Source organism: Dermacentor silvarum, chromosome 1 (assembly GCF_013339745.2).
Source record: "Dermacentor silvarum isolate Dsil-2018 chromosome 1, BIME_Dsil_1.4, whole genome shotgun sequence".
Taxonomy (NCBI): domain Eukaryota; kingdom Metazoa; phylum Arthropoda; class Arachnida; order Ixodida; family Ixodidae; genus Dermacentor; species Dermacentor silvarum.
In genome coordinates this window covers 323,736,999-323,753,718 of record NC_051154.1, presented here as the reverse complement: position 1 = coordinate 323,753,718, position 16,720 = coordinate 323,736,999, and the positions used below count along the sequence as shown (strand labels likewise).

Below are 16,720 nucleotides of genomic sequence, written 5' to 3'. Positions count from 1 at the left end.
TATGAAAGGCATCGTCGTCAATGCCTTTCAAGATGTGTTTTATCTTCTCTTGCTCGGGCATAGACGGATTCAGGCGCTTGCACAAGTCGATGACGTCCTCTATGTAGCGGGTAAAATTTTCGCCTTGTTGCTGCGTACGTCCGCGGAGGCGCTCTTCGGCGCGGAGCTTGCGCACGGCGGGGCGGTCGAATACGTCTGCGAAGCGTGTCTTGAACGCACTCCATGTAGCAAAGTCGGACTCATGGTTGTGGTACCACAAGCTTGCGACGTCTTTTAGATATAACGACACATTCTGCAGCTTCGACGGGTCGTCCCACTTATTGTGGTCGATCACCTTCTCGAATGTGGCCAGCCATTCTTCCACATCGTGGTCATCTGTTCCATTAAAGAAGGGAGGGTCACGTAGGCGCAGCGCGCCGGTTACGACGACCAGCGGAGATTGGGTGGTGGCTTGTTGGTTGATTTCGTCAGGCATTGTCGGGGCAGGTATCTGCGTCCGACTTCGGAGTTCCAGGTTTCCAGACCCAGCACATCCACCACTTTGGAAAGGGGTTTATTAACGTCGGATGGGCAGGCGGAAGTATTGCACGACAGGCACAAAGACAGTCTCAGCCGGCGTCAGCAGCTCGCGATCTACGCTCGCATCTCCAGCCAAGACAGAGTCCCACTGCTGCGTCGTCCGGTGCTTTATGTCCACTACAATATATATATATATATATATATATATATATAGTTGTTGGAATAGAAGCACGCAGGCAAAAAGAAAACGCGGCTTTACTGACATTCGTCGGAGCCTCCTTCGTGCTTACTAGAGTCTCCTCTTTCGTTGCAGTATCTATTGAGCCCAAAATGCTTTTAGCTCCCGTTGTCGGCGACCTTCAAGTGACCTTGAGCGAAAAGCCAGAGCTGTTATCCGGGCACTCAAATGAGAACATCCATGCATTGTTGCGAGAACAAAACGAAATCATCCGGGCCACCAGTCAAAAGTTAGGGAAATGCGATGTCTGGCCCGCAACCCTTTGTACAGGACCCATACGCTAGCTACTTCCCAAACAAGTTACAGAAATATTGCTTCCGATTACTCCCTATAATGTTTGTTCACAATATCACTCGAGCTGTAACTTCTAGTACGCTGAAGTTTTATATGTCATTTCCAATAGCGACGTTGAAAAGGCCGATAGAGAGGTTGCCTGTGCTCTTTTAAACGCGCGCGGTCCGTGAGTCGTGAGCGGCCCACGACAAGAAGAAAATACGTCGCTGTTTAGCCCGAAAGGCGAAGCATTGATTGAGATAGCAAATTAGTAGAGAGCTATACGAAGCCAATTTTAATTGGCCGTATAAACTTGTAAACATTCGCTTAATAACTAAATAGACATGCACGGTGCCACGCGCGCACAGGTAAACATCAACACATCTCTTTAAGAAGTCTCGTCTATTTCCTGCGCCGAGGTTTCTGGATGCGCAAGTGGCGGCGCTCCAATAGCGAACATATTACGGCCAAAATGCGGGTGGCATCTAGTACGACAGCTCACACAGCAACCCGGTTGAGCACAAGGCTTTGAATGGCTATGCAATGTTGAAGTAGCTATTGCTGTTGGTTAAAATAGGGGTTCAGGGTAGATGAATTCGGGTCCGTGTTTTCGGCATTCTGCTGATCGCGTCAACGTGCTGCGGCGCACTTTGTGCGCTGGTGTTTAGCTTACGAAGTTGAGCCTGGTAGTGCGCACAAGGTTCTGCGGTCGGAGACAGCACTGAGCGAAGTCATCAACGAGCTTTGGTCTTCACATTGAAGAGCAACTAAAGGGCTCGTTCGGCAATACGTGGCCCTATAACTACGTTTTTTTACTACTTTATCTTAATATCAGCGGAAATACTGTAATATTCCTCATTATGAACGTCTCTACAGTCAAAGCCACGAGCCCCTTCTTACGTCAGAAAATTACCAGCCCCTTGCGTATCCATAAAGAGCTGGTTTCATTTGAATCGTGGATATGTGAAGTATTCATGACGCTTATGTTTGTAGGCTTCCCGGCTTGAAGATTCATTTATGTCGGTATGGGGACAAACCAAAGAATATTTGTAAGAAATCTAGTTTCCGTGGTATTGATGGACCGCTTTATTCTTTCCGACCGGTCGTCTTGGTCTGCGCGAAGTAACTTAGCCCATCGTGGAATTCACGCCTTGATTGCAATTACGGGGCTTCAGCTAAAGGCACTGAACACTTGCAGTGTGTACGAAAACTCTGACTTGAATTAACGTCGCACTGAGTACAGTTGCACTCATGCCAAAAAAAAAACTGAAGTCGCTTCCAGGGTGCGATTCGAATCGCAGAAACAAAAGCATTCGGCCAACCACTGAGGGCACGCCGCAGCTCGACAGAAAAAAAAGATAAAAAAAGATAAAACACAGACACATACACACACGTATACAGACGCACACACGCTTTCGTTGCCTTAATTAATGTTAAGTGAAATAAATGCCGGGGTCTTGCGTGCCAAAATCGCGATATCATTACAAGGCATGCCGTAGTGGGGTACTCCCCATTTATATTGGACCACCTGGGCTTCTTCGACGCGCACCTGAATCTAAGTACACGAGAATTTATTGCTTTGCATACCCATCTAGATGTGGCCGCCCCAGCCGGGATCGAGCCCGCGTCCTCGAGATCCGCAGCCCAACACCACTGCCACTGGGCTACCGCGGCGAGTCTTAACCAATGTTACGAACAGCAGTTATGATCAAAGAGTGAAAAGCTGAGGTGGTTTGTTCTGGCTGAAACTAAACATTGTTCTATCGCTATAAAGGATACACACGAGTGAAGCAAGAACAAGACACCTAATTGACTTTTGTATGCTGGGTTAATTTGCAAATGGTATACATGGTGCTCGATAAGGAAGCGTGAAAACTAATTTGAGAAAATAATAGTCTACATAGCTTATGTCCTGTCGTAACCGGCGGTGGCGGCTTAGTGGATATGGCACTGCGCTGCTAAGCACGGGTTCACTGAAGTCGCGGGGTCGATTCCTCGCCACCGAGGCCGCATTTCAATGGCGGCGATATGCAATAACGCTCGTGTCCTTAGATTTAAATGCACATTAAAGAACCCCAGGTGCTTAAAATACTCTTGGTTTTGGCACGCAAAACCAAAAAAATGTATTGTCCTGTCGCATTGTTGGCTCATCTGCATCATTTTCGGGTAGAACAGGTTTAAAGCTTGAACTGAATTTGAGCACTCTCACCAGACCTATGCGCCTGTCTGGTATCATTGCCCAAAGGCCTGTAAAGGTTTCAAACTTTCTCCTTAGTAGCCTGATGCCTCTGTGACGCGCTGCACGATTTTAACATTTAGTTCCAGCAACACGCGCTGATTACTTCATCGTTCTTCGCTTTCCTCCTCTGGCGCCACCACTTATGATATCCGAACATTATTAACAAACTTGATTAAAATTTTTAATATTTATTTTAATTTTAATTGCCCACTTCGGCTCAAAAATTATTCAATTGTGGGTTTGTTGGACTGTGTTCACCAGACCGGGTGCTTTAATTTCTTATTTCCTGCTTTTATACTGTACCACACCTTCTTCTATATGTATGCAGCAGTTGACTTCTCGGCAGCTGGTACAAATAAACAAAAACTTATTAACCACACTGAAACCTTTCAGAAAACCCAAGCAAATTGCACTCAACCATGAGCGATTGACAGAGCCATGAATAATGTGTTTAAATATAATGATTCACTGGACACGACCCGCCATGGTTGCTTGTGGCTATGGTGTGGGGCTGCTAAGCACTAGGTCGCGGGATCGAATCCCGGCCATGGCGGCGAAATGCGTAAACACCCGTGTACTAAGATTTAGGTGCACGTTAAAGAACTCCTGGTGGGCGAAATTTTCCGGAGTCCCCCACTACGGCGTGCCTCATAATCAGATCGTGGTTTTGGCAGGTAAAACCCCATAATTTAATTTTTAATCACTGGATACGGACGAACATAATTGGAAAGATAATGAGAGGTGTATGAACTTCGCGGCGGCCCCGGTGGTTTTCCTCTGCGCGTAGTAACTTACCAAAATCATGGAAGCGTGGAGAGAGGGTCTCGCAACTGGCTATAGTTTCTGGTGCTCGCCGGTAGATGGCGCCGTCTTTTACATTGAGCGGGCAGAAATAACCAAACGGAGGTTATCTGACTGGTGGCTAAAATCAAGGCAGGGGTGAAATTTCACCCACCTCAAAATTACAAAATATGTTAATAGTCATGGCTAGGTGGCGTATGCCACGGCCGGATATAAAGGGTTCAGCATCATCCATCCATCCATCCATCCATCCATCCATCCATCCATTCATCCATCCATCCATCCATCCATCCATCCATCCATCCATCCATCCATCATCCATCCATCCATCCAGCTTTTACATTCAGATATTTGTACAGGAAAAACATTAATTCACAGTGTAGGAAAGGAACTAGGAAGCTCACCAGCAAGTCTATCCATCCAGCTTTTACAGTCAGATATTTGTACAGGAAAAGCATTGATTCACAGTGTAGGAAAGGAACTAGGAAGCTTACCAGCAAGTATGCGATTGGTATGATAAGTAACACATGGCAACAAAGAACGTCAAACGCAAAGTCAGAGAGGGTGAGACAATATCATGGGCGGCGGAAATGGAAAATAAACCTGGTATGGAGTAAGCACTTAGGGGAAAAAAAACTAAATCAGGAAAGAAACAATTTATGATAACTCAAAGGGAAGCTCTTTTCGAAGCAAAATCATGACGCCTTAGAACGTGCAATTGAAACGCAAGGTAGAACAGGGAAGAAGAAGCACGTGCTTGCTTCGGTAAAGCTAGGGAAACGATGGAGCATGTTTTATTAGAATGTGAAGATACCTGCCCAATGGTATTTTTAGGCTCATCTGATCTCCTTGAAGCCCTCGCGTTCAGTGAGAGCTGAGAGAAAACAAACATGTCCGCAATAGAGAGTAGTAAGAGGCGATTGGAAGATTGGTGGAAGAAAAAAAGTGGCAGTTTTGCCAGAAAGGCGAAGCTTCGATTGCGATAGCAAATTAGTGGACAGCTATACGAAGTAAGGATAGTAGTTTTATCGGCCGTGTAAACGTGTAAACATAGGCATAATAACGAAATTAACAAGCACGCACAAGCACACATGAACACATCTCATTTGATGACCGCGGAAACTCGCTGTCAAAACGCTGTAGCGAGGAAGCGCGGCAGCAGCAGCGATCGAATTGACCTTCGTGTTGCGTCTTACATCAACGCGAACTAAGCCGTGAAAATACAGCGCGTGGCAGACTTTGTCCCCGTCACAGATGGATTTCAAGATACAGCGGCTCGCCCGGGCTGTACGGAGTAAAACGCCCCGCCTCAACTCCCTAGCCCCTCTCCGGAGCGTTTCGCGCGACGGAAGACTGCGCGCTTCCTTCCCGCTTTCCTCCTTCCATGCGCGAGGTTGGGCAGCGATCAGCGGCTCTCCCTTGCACGCTTTCGCTTTCCTGATTTCGCTCGCCGTGTTGCATACGGCTCGCGGTGACGATTTCATCGCCCTTGGACTGTACATGTAACCTCACGGCGACGGCAGAAATGCGCCTGGAGTTTCAATATAATTGCTATCGCCATATAAGTAGGAAGACGACAAACAACGAAGGCGTACAAAAAAGAAAATTCCCAATAGGGAACTTTCTGTGGAAGTAAATTTCATGATGGGAATTTATGGCGTTTTTGTTTAAACATAGGTAGGAGATTTGGGGAAAATAACAGCAGTTTGGTGGCGCAACCCTCCGCCCCGTTTCAATGGAGACGCTCATGGCATCCATCCATCTATCCAGCTTTTACACTGAGAGACGAATATCTGTACGATAGCACAAAGAGTAGTGCCTGCCTGTTTGAGGCTCGAGCTGCAGTTGCCTAAACACAAAAAATTCATGACCCATTCCACTCTGTGAAGGTGGATGACCAGCGAAGTTGTTTAGCGCACGACACAAATGTGAGACGCAATTTTGAACGAAGGTACGGACATATTTTTTGTCCTGATTGGTAGTCATCGTGATGATAGGTACGCACGCACATTCGCGTATGACCTCTGTTATTAAATCTGCCCGTCATGTAAGACCATGAATGGCTCATAGCCCCTTAAGCAATGGCTCATAGCCCCGTAGACGGAGCCTCTCCAATACGACGATAGAGGAGGAGTGAAATTCTACGCTGGATTGATAAGCGGCAACGGAGGCAGCTGTGTAAGAAGACGACGACGAACGCGTGAGCAGTGGCACAAGCGGGTTTGCGTGGTTGCGCCGAGGGGCGCACAAGCCAGCTTTGGAAGAAGACGACGACGCTAGAGCCATTGCTGATTATGATAGTTTTCTGCGTGGACGCCACAAAACCCCATATCCTAGCCATGGACAGCTTCGCTGTAAAAAATACAGGAGAAAATATTTGCAACAAGATAAGGCATGTGTCTGCTGCAGGAAAAATACGGAAACAACCACTCAGGACTTCCTAATGATATGCGAAAGTGTTCACCAAGCGAGACCAGTAAGTAACGACACATTCCAGAAGTGCTTAGATTTAAAATGAATGGAAGCATCAACCGGTCAGAAGTCGAGATAAGCAAGGGAAGTTTAGAGTATTGGTGCAGAAAATGCAGGGAAGAGATTGATAGGGCCGGATGCGTTTAGGTATAGGTAGCGGTACAGGGTATATAGAGAAAAAAAAATATGAGGTTCTAGGTGCCAAAACCGCGATCTGATTATGAGGCACGCGGTAGTGGGGGACTCCGGAAATTTGGACCACCTGGGGTTCTTTAACGTGCACCTAAATCTAAGTACACGGGTTTTTTCGCATTTCAGGGTATATATATAGAAAATTTTAAGGAAGAAAAAAAGCATTACGGTGATAGAATGGATGAAAACTACTAGGATGAAAAACATATATACACTGTAAAAAATTTCCGTAATTTTACAGCAAAAACCTACGTAAAATTTACGTAGACCATTCTGTTTTATGAAAAACGGCGGGTTTCTACGTAAAAAAGACGGACGTGAGCTCCGTTTATGAAAAACGGCGGGATTCTACGTAAAAAAGACGGACGTGAGCTCCGTTTCTGAAATACGGAGAGCCGTCCGTAATTTCATGAGGAGGGCAACTGAACATGTTACTAGTGAAAAATGAACACGCAAAGAATATAACGAAAAGACACTGTCTACTCTCACTGCCAGTTACATATATCACCATAGATAACGCTGTTTGAACATTATTCGCCTGCGAGCATAGTAAACACACAAAAAGAAGCAGGTAGGGTTTGAGCGGTGGCGCTGCTTACCACCCCTTCATCGCGCCTACACGCTGGGTTGGATTCCTCCAGCACAAACAACTGTACGAGTACTCGCTAATGGCGGACGGTGGAGGTGGTGTTCCTGTCGCATTTGTGATTTCACACTAAATAGGAAGGAATCGGCGCTGGATTGTTACACAAGTAAGTGATTTAAGTGTCCTTTTTTCGTTGTTGGTGCACGTCGCGCGTGCGAAATGCTCTGCGATGGCCGGTGATGGGCTCAATTGTGTGTGTGAGCACGCTCTTTAGCGAGATTCCTTGGCCATGAGGATTGACAAAGCGACATTGCGAGTCTGTGATAAAGGGGTGTTTCATTTGTTGTGTTGAATGCATACTCACTACAACTGAGACGTGTAGGCAATATTAGCGGCGTTGACGCCTCTAGTAGCTCCTTTGTCGTCTAATGTGGCCGCTGGTTTACGGACGTTAGCATTCCAGTTAGTACTGTGTTGTGCGGTGTGCTCGACGTTCCAAAATTAAGTGAAGGCGTTGTACCCGTTAGTATCTCTCTTGACGCGGTGCAACGTTATGTTACCAATATTGGGTGACGCATTGCATCACAGTGAAATTTTTAGCTATTATTATAAGCTTCGGACGCAGTGCCTTGGCTGGGCGTGCATAATCGCAATGTTCACGCCCGGGATTGGAAGATTGCTCATGTATGAAGACCTCATTGAGCATGTTCGATGTGCATGCCCCTTCATTACAATCAAATGACGTTGGAGCGTGCTTACTGACATAACCTTGTGCCACCTGCAGTGTGCTTACTGCCATAACCTTGTGCCACCTGCAGTGGTAGGGAACACGGGTGTCACACGGTGCCCTTTCGTTTGTAGTAGAGCCCGAGCAATCGTGCACGATCGCAATTGAAAGTTGTCCGCGTGATACCCGTTAAGAGTCATTGCAAAGGAAACGGATTATTTTCTACCTGGCAATCTGTATTCGCGTTGTTTTTTTTTGACAGCTACCAGGCTGACGATTAACGTTCCGACGCAGTACGTCAGCATATCACGTATTCTGGGAGGGAGGATTGCCGCTTAAGTTCTGCCCATATGCGGCCGTAATTGTAAAACAAATGCATGCGAAAAGTAATTTTTAACTTAACCTTGACATAGAATAGTGGTGGCCAAACGTGCATTACGGACATTCCAAAGTTATATATATTCCTAACAAGTGTAAAAACAAACCAAACTATATGTCAACACTGATGTTGAAGGGAGGTTCACACTTACTGTCTCGAGTTGCATAGACTAATTTTCAGCTTACACGCATCATTGCAATAATTCTAAAATGCGTGCATGTGTTGTAAGTTATGCAGGGCAAAATTTTTGTCAGCTCATTTTTCTAATAGAAAGTGCTTCATAAAGTTTTTTTTGCAAAAAGTTAAACGAGGCCATTAGCTCTTTATAAAATACTGTGAGCTATCTCACAGCAATAACAGTAACTCAGTGACGAGCTTATATGCAATAGTGTAATTGCATATAAAAATGTTTGTGCTTTGCTTTGGATGACCGGTCAGAAAGTAACTGATATCAGTATTTCATTTGCAGCTGTTGCACCAGTGAAGGATGTCTGTGTGCCGCCTTGCATTCAGTTTCTCAGTCATGGGGGCCTGCTTGCAACACCAGTGGCAAAGCAGTCTTGCATTGTGCTATTTGTTCTGGTAAGCTGTGCCATTCTATCGTATATCAGTCATGCATATGCAGTCCTAATGGACATTGACTGCAAATGTTGGTTGAATGACAATGCCTATACAAGTATAATAATTGTTGCAGATGCATCCAAAAGATAAATGATGTTTTGTTCTTCCTGGGGCAACCAATTGTTTCAGCATGAGGACGTCGACTTGAAAGTGGGATTGTTTCATACTTGTCTCGGTTGCACATGAGTTGTGTTCAAAAAACACTAATAGCACCAGATTTCGGGATATGAGGCAACAGATAAAACATGCACCAATAAAAATTCTTCGTTTAGTTTGCCTCATGAGTATGCAAAAACACCTGCATACTGACCTCTAACACTGTCATGCATGGGCTTCATGGTAACTAAGTGTAGCCATAGTTAAGCTCAGTGTTAGCCACTGCTCAGCTTACTATAATAGGTGAAGATGCCTCAACGGATTTGTGTGTGACATTGGAAGGTATCATAACAAGGTAAAATATAGCTTCAGCACACAGCTGTGTCACGTGGTCAGATGGTCAAAATATATGAATATTTTGAAGGGAATGAACAGCACTACTGCCAGAATGAAGTGAAGGTGAAGGGAACAGCAACACATTCCCTTTATCCTGTCTATGGCACCATTAAGTTCCCTCCTTTACATGCACCAACCAGCCCAGTTCAGAACGCTCTAGCAGTTCATCTGAAATACCTTAATTTGTCTAGAAGATTAAGTGTGTACACACTAGCATATGTGGGGGCTATTCTGCGAGTTTTGTATGTTTTGAACATGTGCCATGAGGATTCTTCATTGCTCAAAACTTGATATACAACTGCACAAAGCAGCATCAATAGCTACGTTGCTTCCCCATCTTGTGTCGAGGGTCTGTGCGTGTTTCCTAAGATAGTCCTTGTGTCGTCGTCCTGTTTGTCCAACATAATTGCTGCTGCAGGGCAGTAGGATGTTGTAAACAGCACCAACTGCACTTCCTATGATCTCCAGCACATACTTCTTGATGCAAACTTCTTGTCTTGACCTGGTCCGGTTGACATTTTCGTACCTGACCAGTTTGTTGGCCCTGAAAATAAAAAGGTAGTTCCAACTCTCCCTAGCAATTTGTTTGAATTGACAGCTTCCTTTGTGTACCTATTGTATAGCAGTGATAGGCCTTGGCTTCCTTGAAGTACTCCGACTGAAGACTTCACCTATGTTCAGCTCCGTTAAATGCTTCTTGGCAACGCATGGCGAAAGGCAGTGCGAACACACTGTTAAAAGCAACCATATTTGGGTCTTGAAGCTCCCCTCCACTTCGTGGTAGTGCCCTTGTGTTCCTGTAGCAACAACACGCTTCAGTGTTCAAGTGCGCTAATAGGAAAGGCCAAGACACTTTTGAGTGTGGGGCATAGATCCAGCACAATGCTCACCACAGAAAACCTTCAAGCCAGATATTGGAGCTTGCCTTCCAGCAGTTTTACTTCCATGAGCACAACTGGCACTGTGGAGGAGACATTAAAAAATGACTGAACTCCTTGAGTAGCCTTGCTTGGCAGCTTCTCACAGACAAAAACACTGTCAGGTAACCGTAAAACACTAGCTATTGTGGGCACCAGTGTAGTAAAGTTATTTTGCTTCATTGGCAACTTTCTCCTCTATATTAGGTGAAGTAAGGCTACTAAATGGGTAGAGTGATTTTCTTCCTGTCTTCTCTGCAGTGCTAGATGAGTTCACGTACGGGGAAAAACTACCACTAGACAGTGATCTTCCATTTCTGGACCGCAGGGTTTTCTTTGGTTAGAGTTATGTATGCTGGAGCTATGCCCCATGTTTGGAGGAGGGTATTCTGCCTTCCGCATCGGCACACTCTTTCGCTGTGAAGTTCATCACAGGAACACCAAAAGGCGTCCTCAAGAAATCGAGGCATCACCAAGTGGAGGAGAGCTTCTGAACCCATGTCTAACATTTCCTTAAAGTGTGGTGGCCACTGTTATATCATATTCACAAGGTCAGTCATAGTGTCAAAGAGACTGTTGGGAAAGCTGGAACTTTCCTTTTATTTTTCACGTCGAGCAATCGGGGTACATTGTGCGAAAAGGGTGACTCGGACCGAGCCTTGACGCAAAGTGTAGCAAAAGGCAGAACAGCAGTTCATCAACTGTGCGGTTGTTGTTTACATTATCCCGCTATCTAGCAGCTGCAACTACGCAGGACAACAAGCCTAGTATATATATGTTTGTCTGTAAACAAAATTCTTTGCCTGCATTCATGTTGTCTAGCCTTCTCCCATCTTTTCGTGCTGTCCCCAAGTAATCGCATAGGTACACTCTTACATAACTTGCAATTATAAGATTCACGATTGGGAATATAATCGGAAACTGTGCCATATGGAAAACATAATTCATTACACGTGGTGTTAAAGTGGCTGTGCAGTCTGGGTAGGGGCTTCAAATCTGCTTGTTATAGCAATTCATAAGTTGCTTCCAAAACTTGAGATACAAAGATTCAAGCTATGTCTGTGAAAACAGTGCATCATGTTACAAGGAACTGTTAGAACACTCATGGGAAATAGCTCGGTATTGCGAGAGGTTGTAGAACTTGCTTCAACTTGCTTTCTACAGCATTTTATAAAGATGCTTTTTTAACTCCCGCATCTGTCGTGTTGTCTCATCACAAAACTGTAAACAAATATGAGTATTATGCCTTGAGTTTCAGTAAAGATTACATGAATATGATTAATTCTTTCCGACGCTATGCACACAATTCAATACACCAAGATAGTGCATTAATAGCAATGGCATTGATTAAAGTAAGGATATTTAAAATGTGTCCCGTACATCTTCAAACTCTTCTAATTGAAATAGTGCTGCATGTTTGAATTACACAGGCAAATTGTTTTAGTAAAGGAAGTATGAAGGTAGATGGTTGGGTACTTTGCTTGGTGTATGTAATTGTATGTATGTCACTTCTTTCATCTTTTTTCACAGTGTGTTGCACCAGTCATAATTTTCAAATGGCTGGATAGGTGCTATTCAAGCCTGGTAGACATCAAATAGTTGATGTTTGCAAATCTGATGTACTTGCACTGAGTTTTTGCATGGAGTGCACATTTCATAAACTTGACAAACTCACTAAAGAACTGAAAACTCCTAATCTATTGTACTTCTGTAAGCATTTTATGAATATGAAGATGTAAGAAATGCGGTGAAGCTAAGTTTTCAATCACCACAACTAATTGGCATGTGAAAGGGTTAAGGAAAGAGGCTACTTGAAACAATTTCTCAAAACATCGTAACATACCACCTGAGGGTCTCCAACCTTAACCTCTTACTACTGTTTTGCCAATCACAATTTTGACTGAATGCAATATTTTTCTGACCAGTCTTTCATGTAATGTAAAGAAAGTTAACACGCCTATCTTACATGAAGATAAATTCGAAATCATTTATTTATAGCACTCACTTAGCAGCAGTTCTGAACTTTTCTTTATCAGTATAGTACTTGTGATTCACCTTTGTATTGCTGAGTACAGGTAGAGATATGATTAGTTGTTTACTAGAAAGGATCCCGAATTTTCCACCTTCTGATTGTAGCTTAGACTGTCACTTGTACTTCACAAGGAGTGGACTGTGGTAGCTAGGAAATGTAGTTTTCCTGAGAATTTCCATGCATGCAATTTTGATTCTGTCTGCTAGCACGTTTGTATTACAGCATGAATTTCATAGATTAGAGGCTCCATGAAGGTACATTCTGTCGTTGAATGTCTACGAGATGGTTAAGCAGGTTGACTGTATCTAGTTACAACTCCTCATGTCCTGTGGCAGTTACGTTTGTGTGGTTTGGTGCTGTCAGTGTAAGCTTAACATTTCTTTCCTTCGCCCAGGAAGGACACAAGCATTGAGGAGCCATTTGACCTTCCACTACACTGATACAGTATTTGGTAGGTTCTATTACAGGTTTTCTTTCATGTAGTAGTACCTGCTATAATTCTGTATAACGTATTCAGACCTTTAGTCAGCAGGCTGTTTGACAACAGGTGTTTACAAATGAATAACTAACAAGATTTTCAAGGTCATTAGTGATACAATCGTTGCACACTGCTGCATTTTTCTGCAAATTATTTGATGAGCCATCCAGCAAGTGCTGCTCTCCTGCCTTAATGCACAAACCTTCAAATACTGTTAACCCTATATCACAAGTGTACAGCAAATGGAGATGAATGTTCACAGCGACAAGTTCATAATGTTTACTTACATGCAAAAGGGAGTCAAATGTCAGGTACACATTTGAAGTTTTCCAAAACAAGTTCATCATCATAGTGCATAAATGAACAAGTAACTTAGCGCAATAAAAATACACAGGCACAAGAAAGGGAGACAAAGACAAGCGCTTGGTGACTCAGAAGTGTGTGACATATATGTTCCAACCAATTATTATTTTCTAAATTTTCTTCTACCGATCCAGGATTCCTGTGACTACTTGCCTTAGGTAACATACTCTGTTGCCTTCTTGCCCTAGAAAACATAACTAGTGCCTTGCAGCCCTTTAAACTGGCAACATCTTCACCACCGACAGTAGAGCATGTTCAGATAAATTCAACTAGACATGCCTGGTGACCACTTAATTTTGGTGAACAAATTTTATTTTGTGCCCGAGCCTGACGACAATGAAATCAATGATATCTTCTATTTTGTTGTAGCGCAAGCTGAACGACAAGGACACCAGAAACGCAAATTTGACGTACAGCCAGCGTTAACGTTCAACAACAGATTCGTTTCCAGTTCTCATCACTATATATACCCTGAAAACGTCATACAACACGTGTAAAAGCTCGGTAAACATGAACTAAAAAAAACGGGAACCACACGCATGCAGTTTTTTAGCCACATAGATTGACAGACATGTAGACGTTTAACGCGAACAAAGATCGCATCATCTTCCACCTGCTTCTACTCATGATAACTGTTTTTTTTAATCTAGGTTTGCGCTTGCATCTTTGGCAATGAAGGGCAAGAAAACCATCAGCAGCCAGGTATTTACTTTGTTATTGTGTTCTCGTAGCCTGTCATTTACACATCTACCAGTTTGACCAATGTAGGACCGTCCACACTCAAAGGAATGTCGTATAAAACACACGTGATGCAATCAATGAATTTGTTTTTATGTTCATTTTCGCATGCAGTATCCGCAATTCTTTCTGGCTTTGTCTTCCTACACAGGCTCCCCAACTTATTAGGAGCTGAAAAAACTATGTTGATATCAGACCTTCCAGCAATCTTTATTCTGTGGGAGAAACTGTGTATGTAGGGGATGACAGCAACCTTTCTTTATGTCGGTGTTTGTACCATTCACCTTGCTCGGAACCTTTTTTCACTTGGCTCGGGTAACCACTTAAACGTGAGACTTGCCATCTGAAGCTATTGTGCATTAGGTGCCGGCATGGCTTCTTGAGCGCTTCAGTGAAACACACCTTCATTATTCCCCCTCTTCAAGTTTTGTATGCACGGAATGAAATGGTAAAAGTGGCTTACTTGCCCTAGGTTCTTAACCCCAGCAGGTTTTGTTATCGGTGAGCACAAAATTAATGTGAAGGAATCCAAACTTCCCGTCACATGGCTATCCTGCACCTAATGCACGATTGCTTCGAACGGCAAGTCTCACGTTTCAGCGGCTTTGTTTACCCGAGCCACGTGCTCATGTCAGTCGCAGCAGGACTGCTTAAAAAGGCACAGCAAAAAGGTTCTGAGCAGGTATATGGTACAAGTACCGATATAAAGAAAAAGATTGCTGCCATGCCCTACATACATAGTTTCTCCCACAGATTAAAGATTGCTGGAAGGAGTGACATCAATGTTGTTTTTTCGACGCCTACTAAATTAATGAGCCTGTGTGGGAAGTCAACATAAAAGCAAATTCATTGATTATATCGTGTGTGTTGTATACCGCATTCCTCTTGGGTGTGGAGGGTCCTATATTGGCCAAACTGTTAGATGTATAAATGACAGGCTATGAGAACACAATAACAAATTAAATACCCTGGCTGCTGACGGTTTTCTTGCCCTTCATTGCCAAAGATAAGTGCAAACCTAGATTCAAAAAAGCAGTCATCATGAATAGAAGCAGGTGCAAGATAATGCGCTGAACTATAGACACTAGAAACATATCAACATTTGGTGACGCATGCATCAGTAAGCCTTCAATTTCATTATCCTCGAAATAGCTTGATTATCTTTGTTCGCGTTAAACGTGTACATGTGTCAATCTGTGTGGCTAAAAAAACTGCATGCGTGTGGTTCCTGGTTTTCTTTAGTTCATGTTTACCGTGCCTTCACACGTGTTGTATGACGTTTTGAGGGTATATATAGTGACGAGAACAGGAAATAAATCTGATGTTGGAAGTTAACACTGTGTGCATGTCAAATGTGCCCTTCTGTTGTGCCTGTTGTTCAGCCTTGCGCTTCAATAAAATAAAAGATGCCGTACAAACAAGCCCCTATAGCTACCCTCATTGTTAGTTTCGCAAGAAAAAGAATTGTCTGAAAATAAAATATAGAAGCACCTGTTCAGTTGGAAGCATTTTTTTCTGGATTCTGCCAAATCCGTATTTTGATTAATCCCACAGAAAAAGTGTTGTGGCTATGGCTCTAAGAATATTTTGGCACAGACTGCAGGCAAATAGCATGAATTCCAACTAAAAACCACGGAGTATCCCTGCTACGATATAAAGTAAAACTTTGAAAACACATCATTGCACATGTTTTAAGTTCAGTGTGTTTTTCTCTGCATCTATTAACAGCACGGAATTTGGCCATCCTGTTGCCATTGAAGTCGCAGACATTTGGGCAAATAGCTCTGTCCTCATTCACTCTCAAAATCCACGAGAAGCGCTCATATTTGGACATTGCTTTAGTTTGAGCTTTACTTTAAAATTTCTTTAGGAGAGGCGGAATTCCCAAATTAAGCACGTCACCCAAGTAATGCTGTCTGGAACGACATGTTGCATTATTTGTTTAGTTCTGGGGTTGCCAGTCAAGGAATGGACAGAATAAACGGTACTGCCTGTAGCTGCCACATATGGGGTCCATGTGTACTTGTTGCAGGTTCATTTACGTCGCGAAAGTGCTACAGGCTACTTCGAAAAGCACAGATTGACAAAACGGCAAATTTTTGGGGGAACACAGCGACTTATGTGGATTGACCTTGGGTGGTGTGTCTATAATTACAACTTTTTAAGGGGGTGGAGATAGTATGTTGACGCACTGCCGACCATAACTTTCAATTATCATTGCTTAAGTAAAAAGTATATTGCACATTGATACTTTTATGACAAAAACCAAGCAAATCTGAAAGAGGCTGAAAGGTACACATGTTGTATTGCAAGGCATGCTTTCTTCATATTGTTGCCAATTTATAAGCTGGTCATCTGGACAGTACCTCTGGCTTGGTTGTTTTGCATCGGAATTGTACAACATGAGTGGTTTAAGCTCATTTTAAGAGTGCTTCATTGTTTTGGGAAAACAGTGGAATCTGCAAGGTTTTCTATTAGAGCAGTGAAAGTTGAAAGCCATGGTCCGCAGTATGGTGGGGGTCGTGGTAGCTCTACCTACATGCAGAAAATGTAATCTCTGACTGTCAATGTGCACATGAGAGTTTTGCCTGTTCCAAGTGAGCCATCAAATAACTTGGGTAGATTTCGTCTGAAGTTTTTCATGTTATAAGGC

The 16,720-nt window shown here is 43.5% G+C and overlaps 1 protein-coding gene and 1 long non-coding RNA gene across 2 annotated transcripts in view; one reads left to right on the top strand and one right to left on the bottom strand.

Moving 5' to 3' along the window:
* Positions 1–475, bottom strand: part of LOC125943228 (glutamate-gated chloride channel subunit beta-like) — a 102,294-nt gene extending 101,819 nt beyond the window's left edge. The window contains exon 1 of the mRNA XM_049661935.1: positions 25–475. Coding sequence (XP_049517892.1) covers positions 25–475 — 451 coding nt within the window. The remainder of the gene's footprint in view (positions 1–24) is intronic.
* A 6,790-nt stretch (positions 476–7,265) lies between these two features.
* On the top strand, positions 7,266–12,946 carry LOC125942761 (uncharacterized). The gene is made up of 3 exons (XR_007465341.1): positions 7,266–7,486; positions 8,896–9,008; positions 12,883–12,946. It is a non-coding gene; the product is annotated as an uncharacterized LOC125942761 (long non-coding RNA).
* Positions 12,947–16,720: the final 3,774 nt, after the last annotated feature.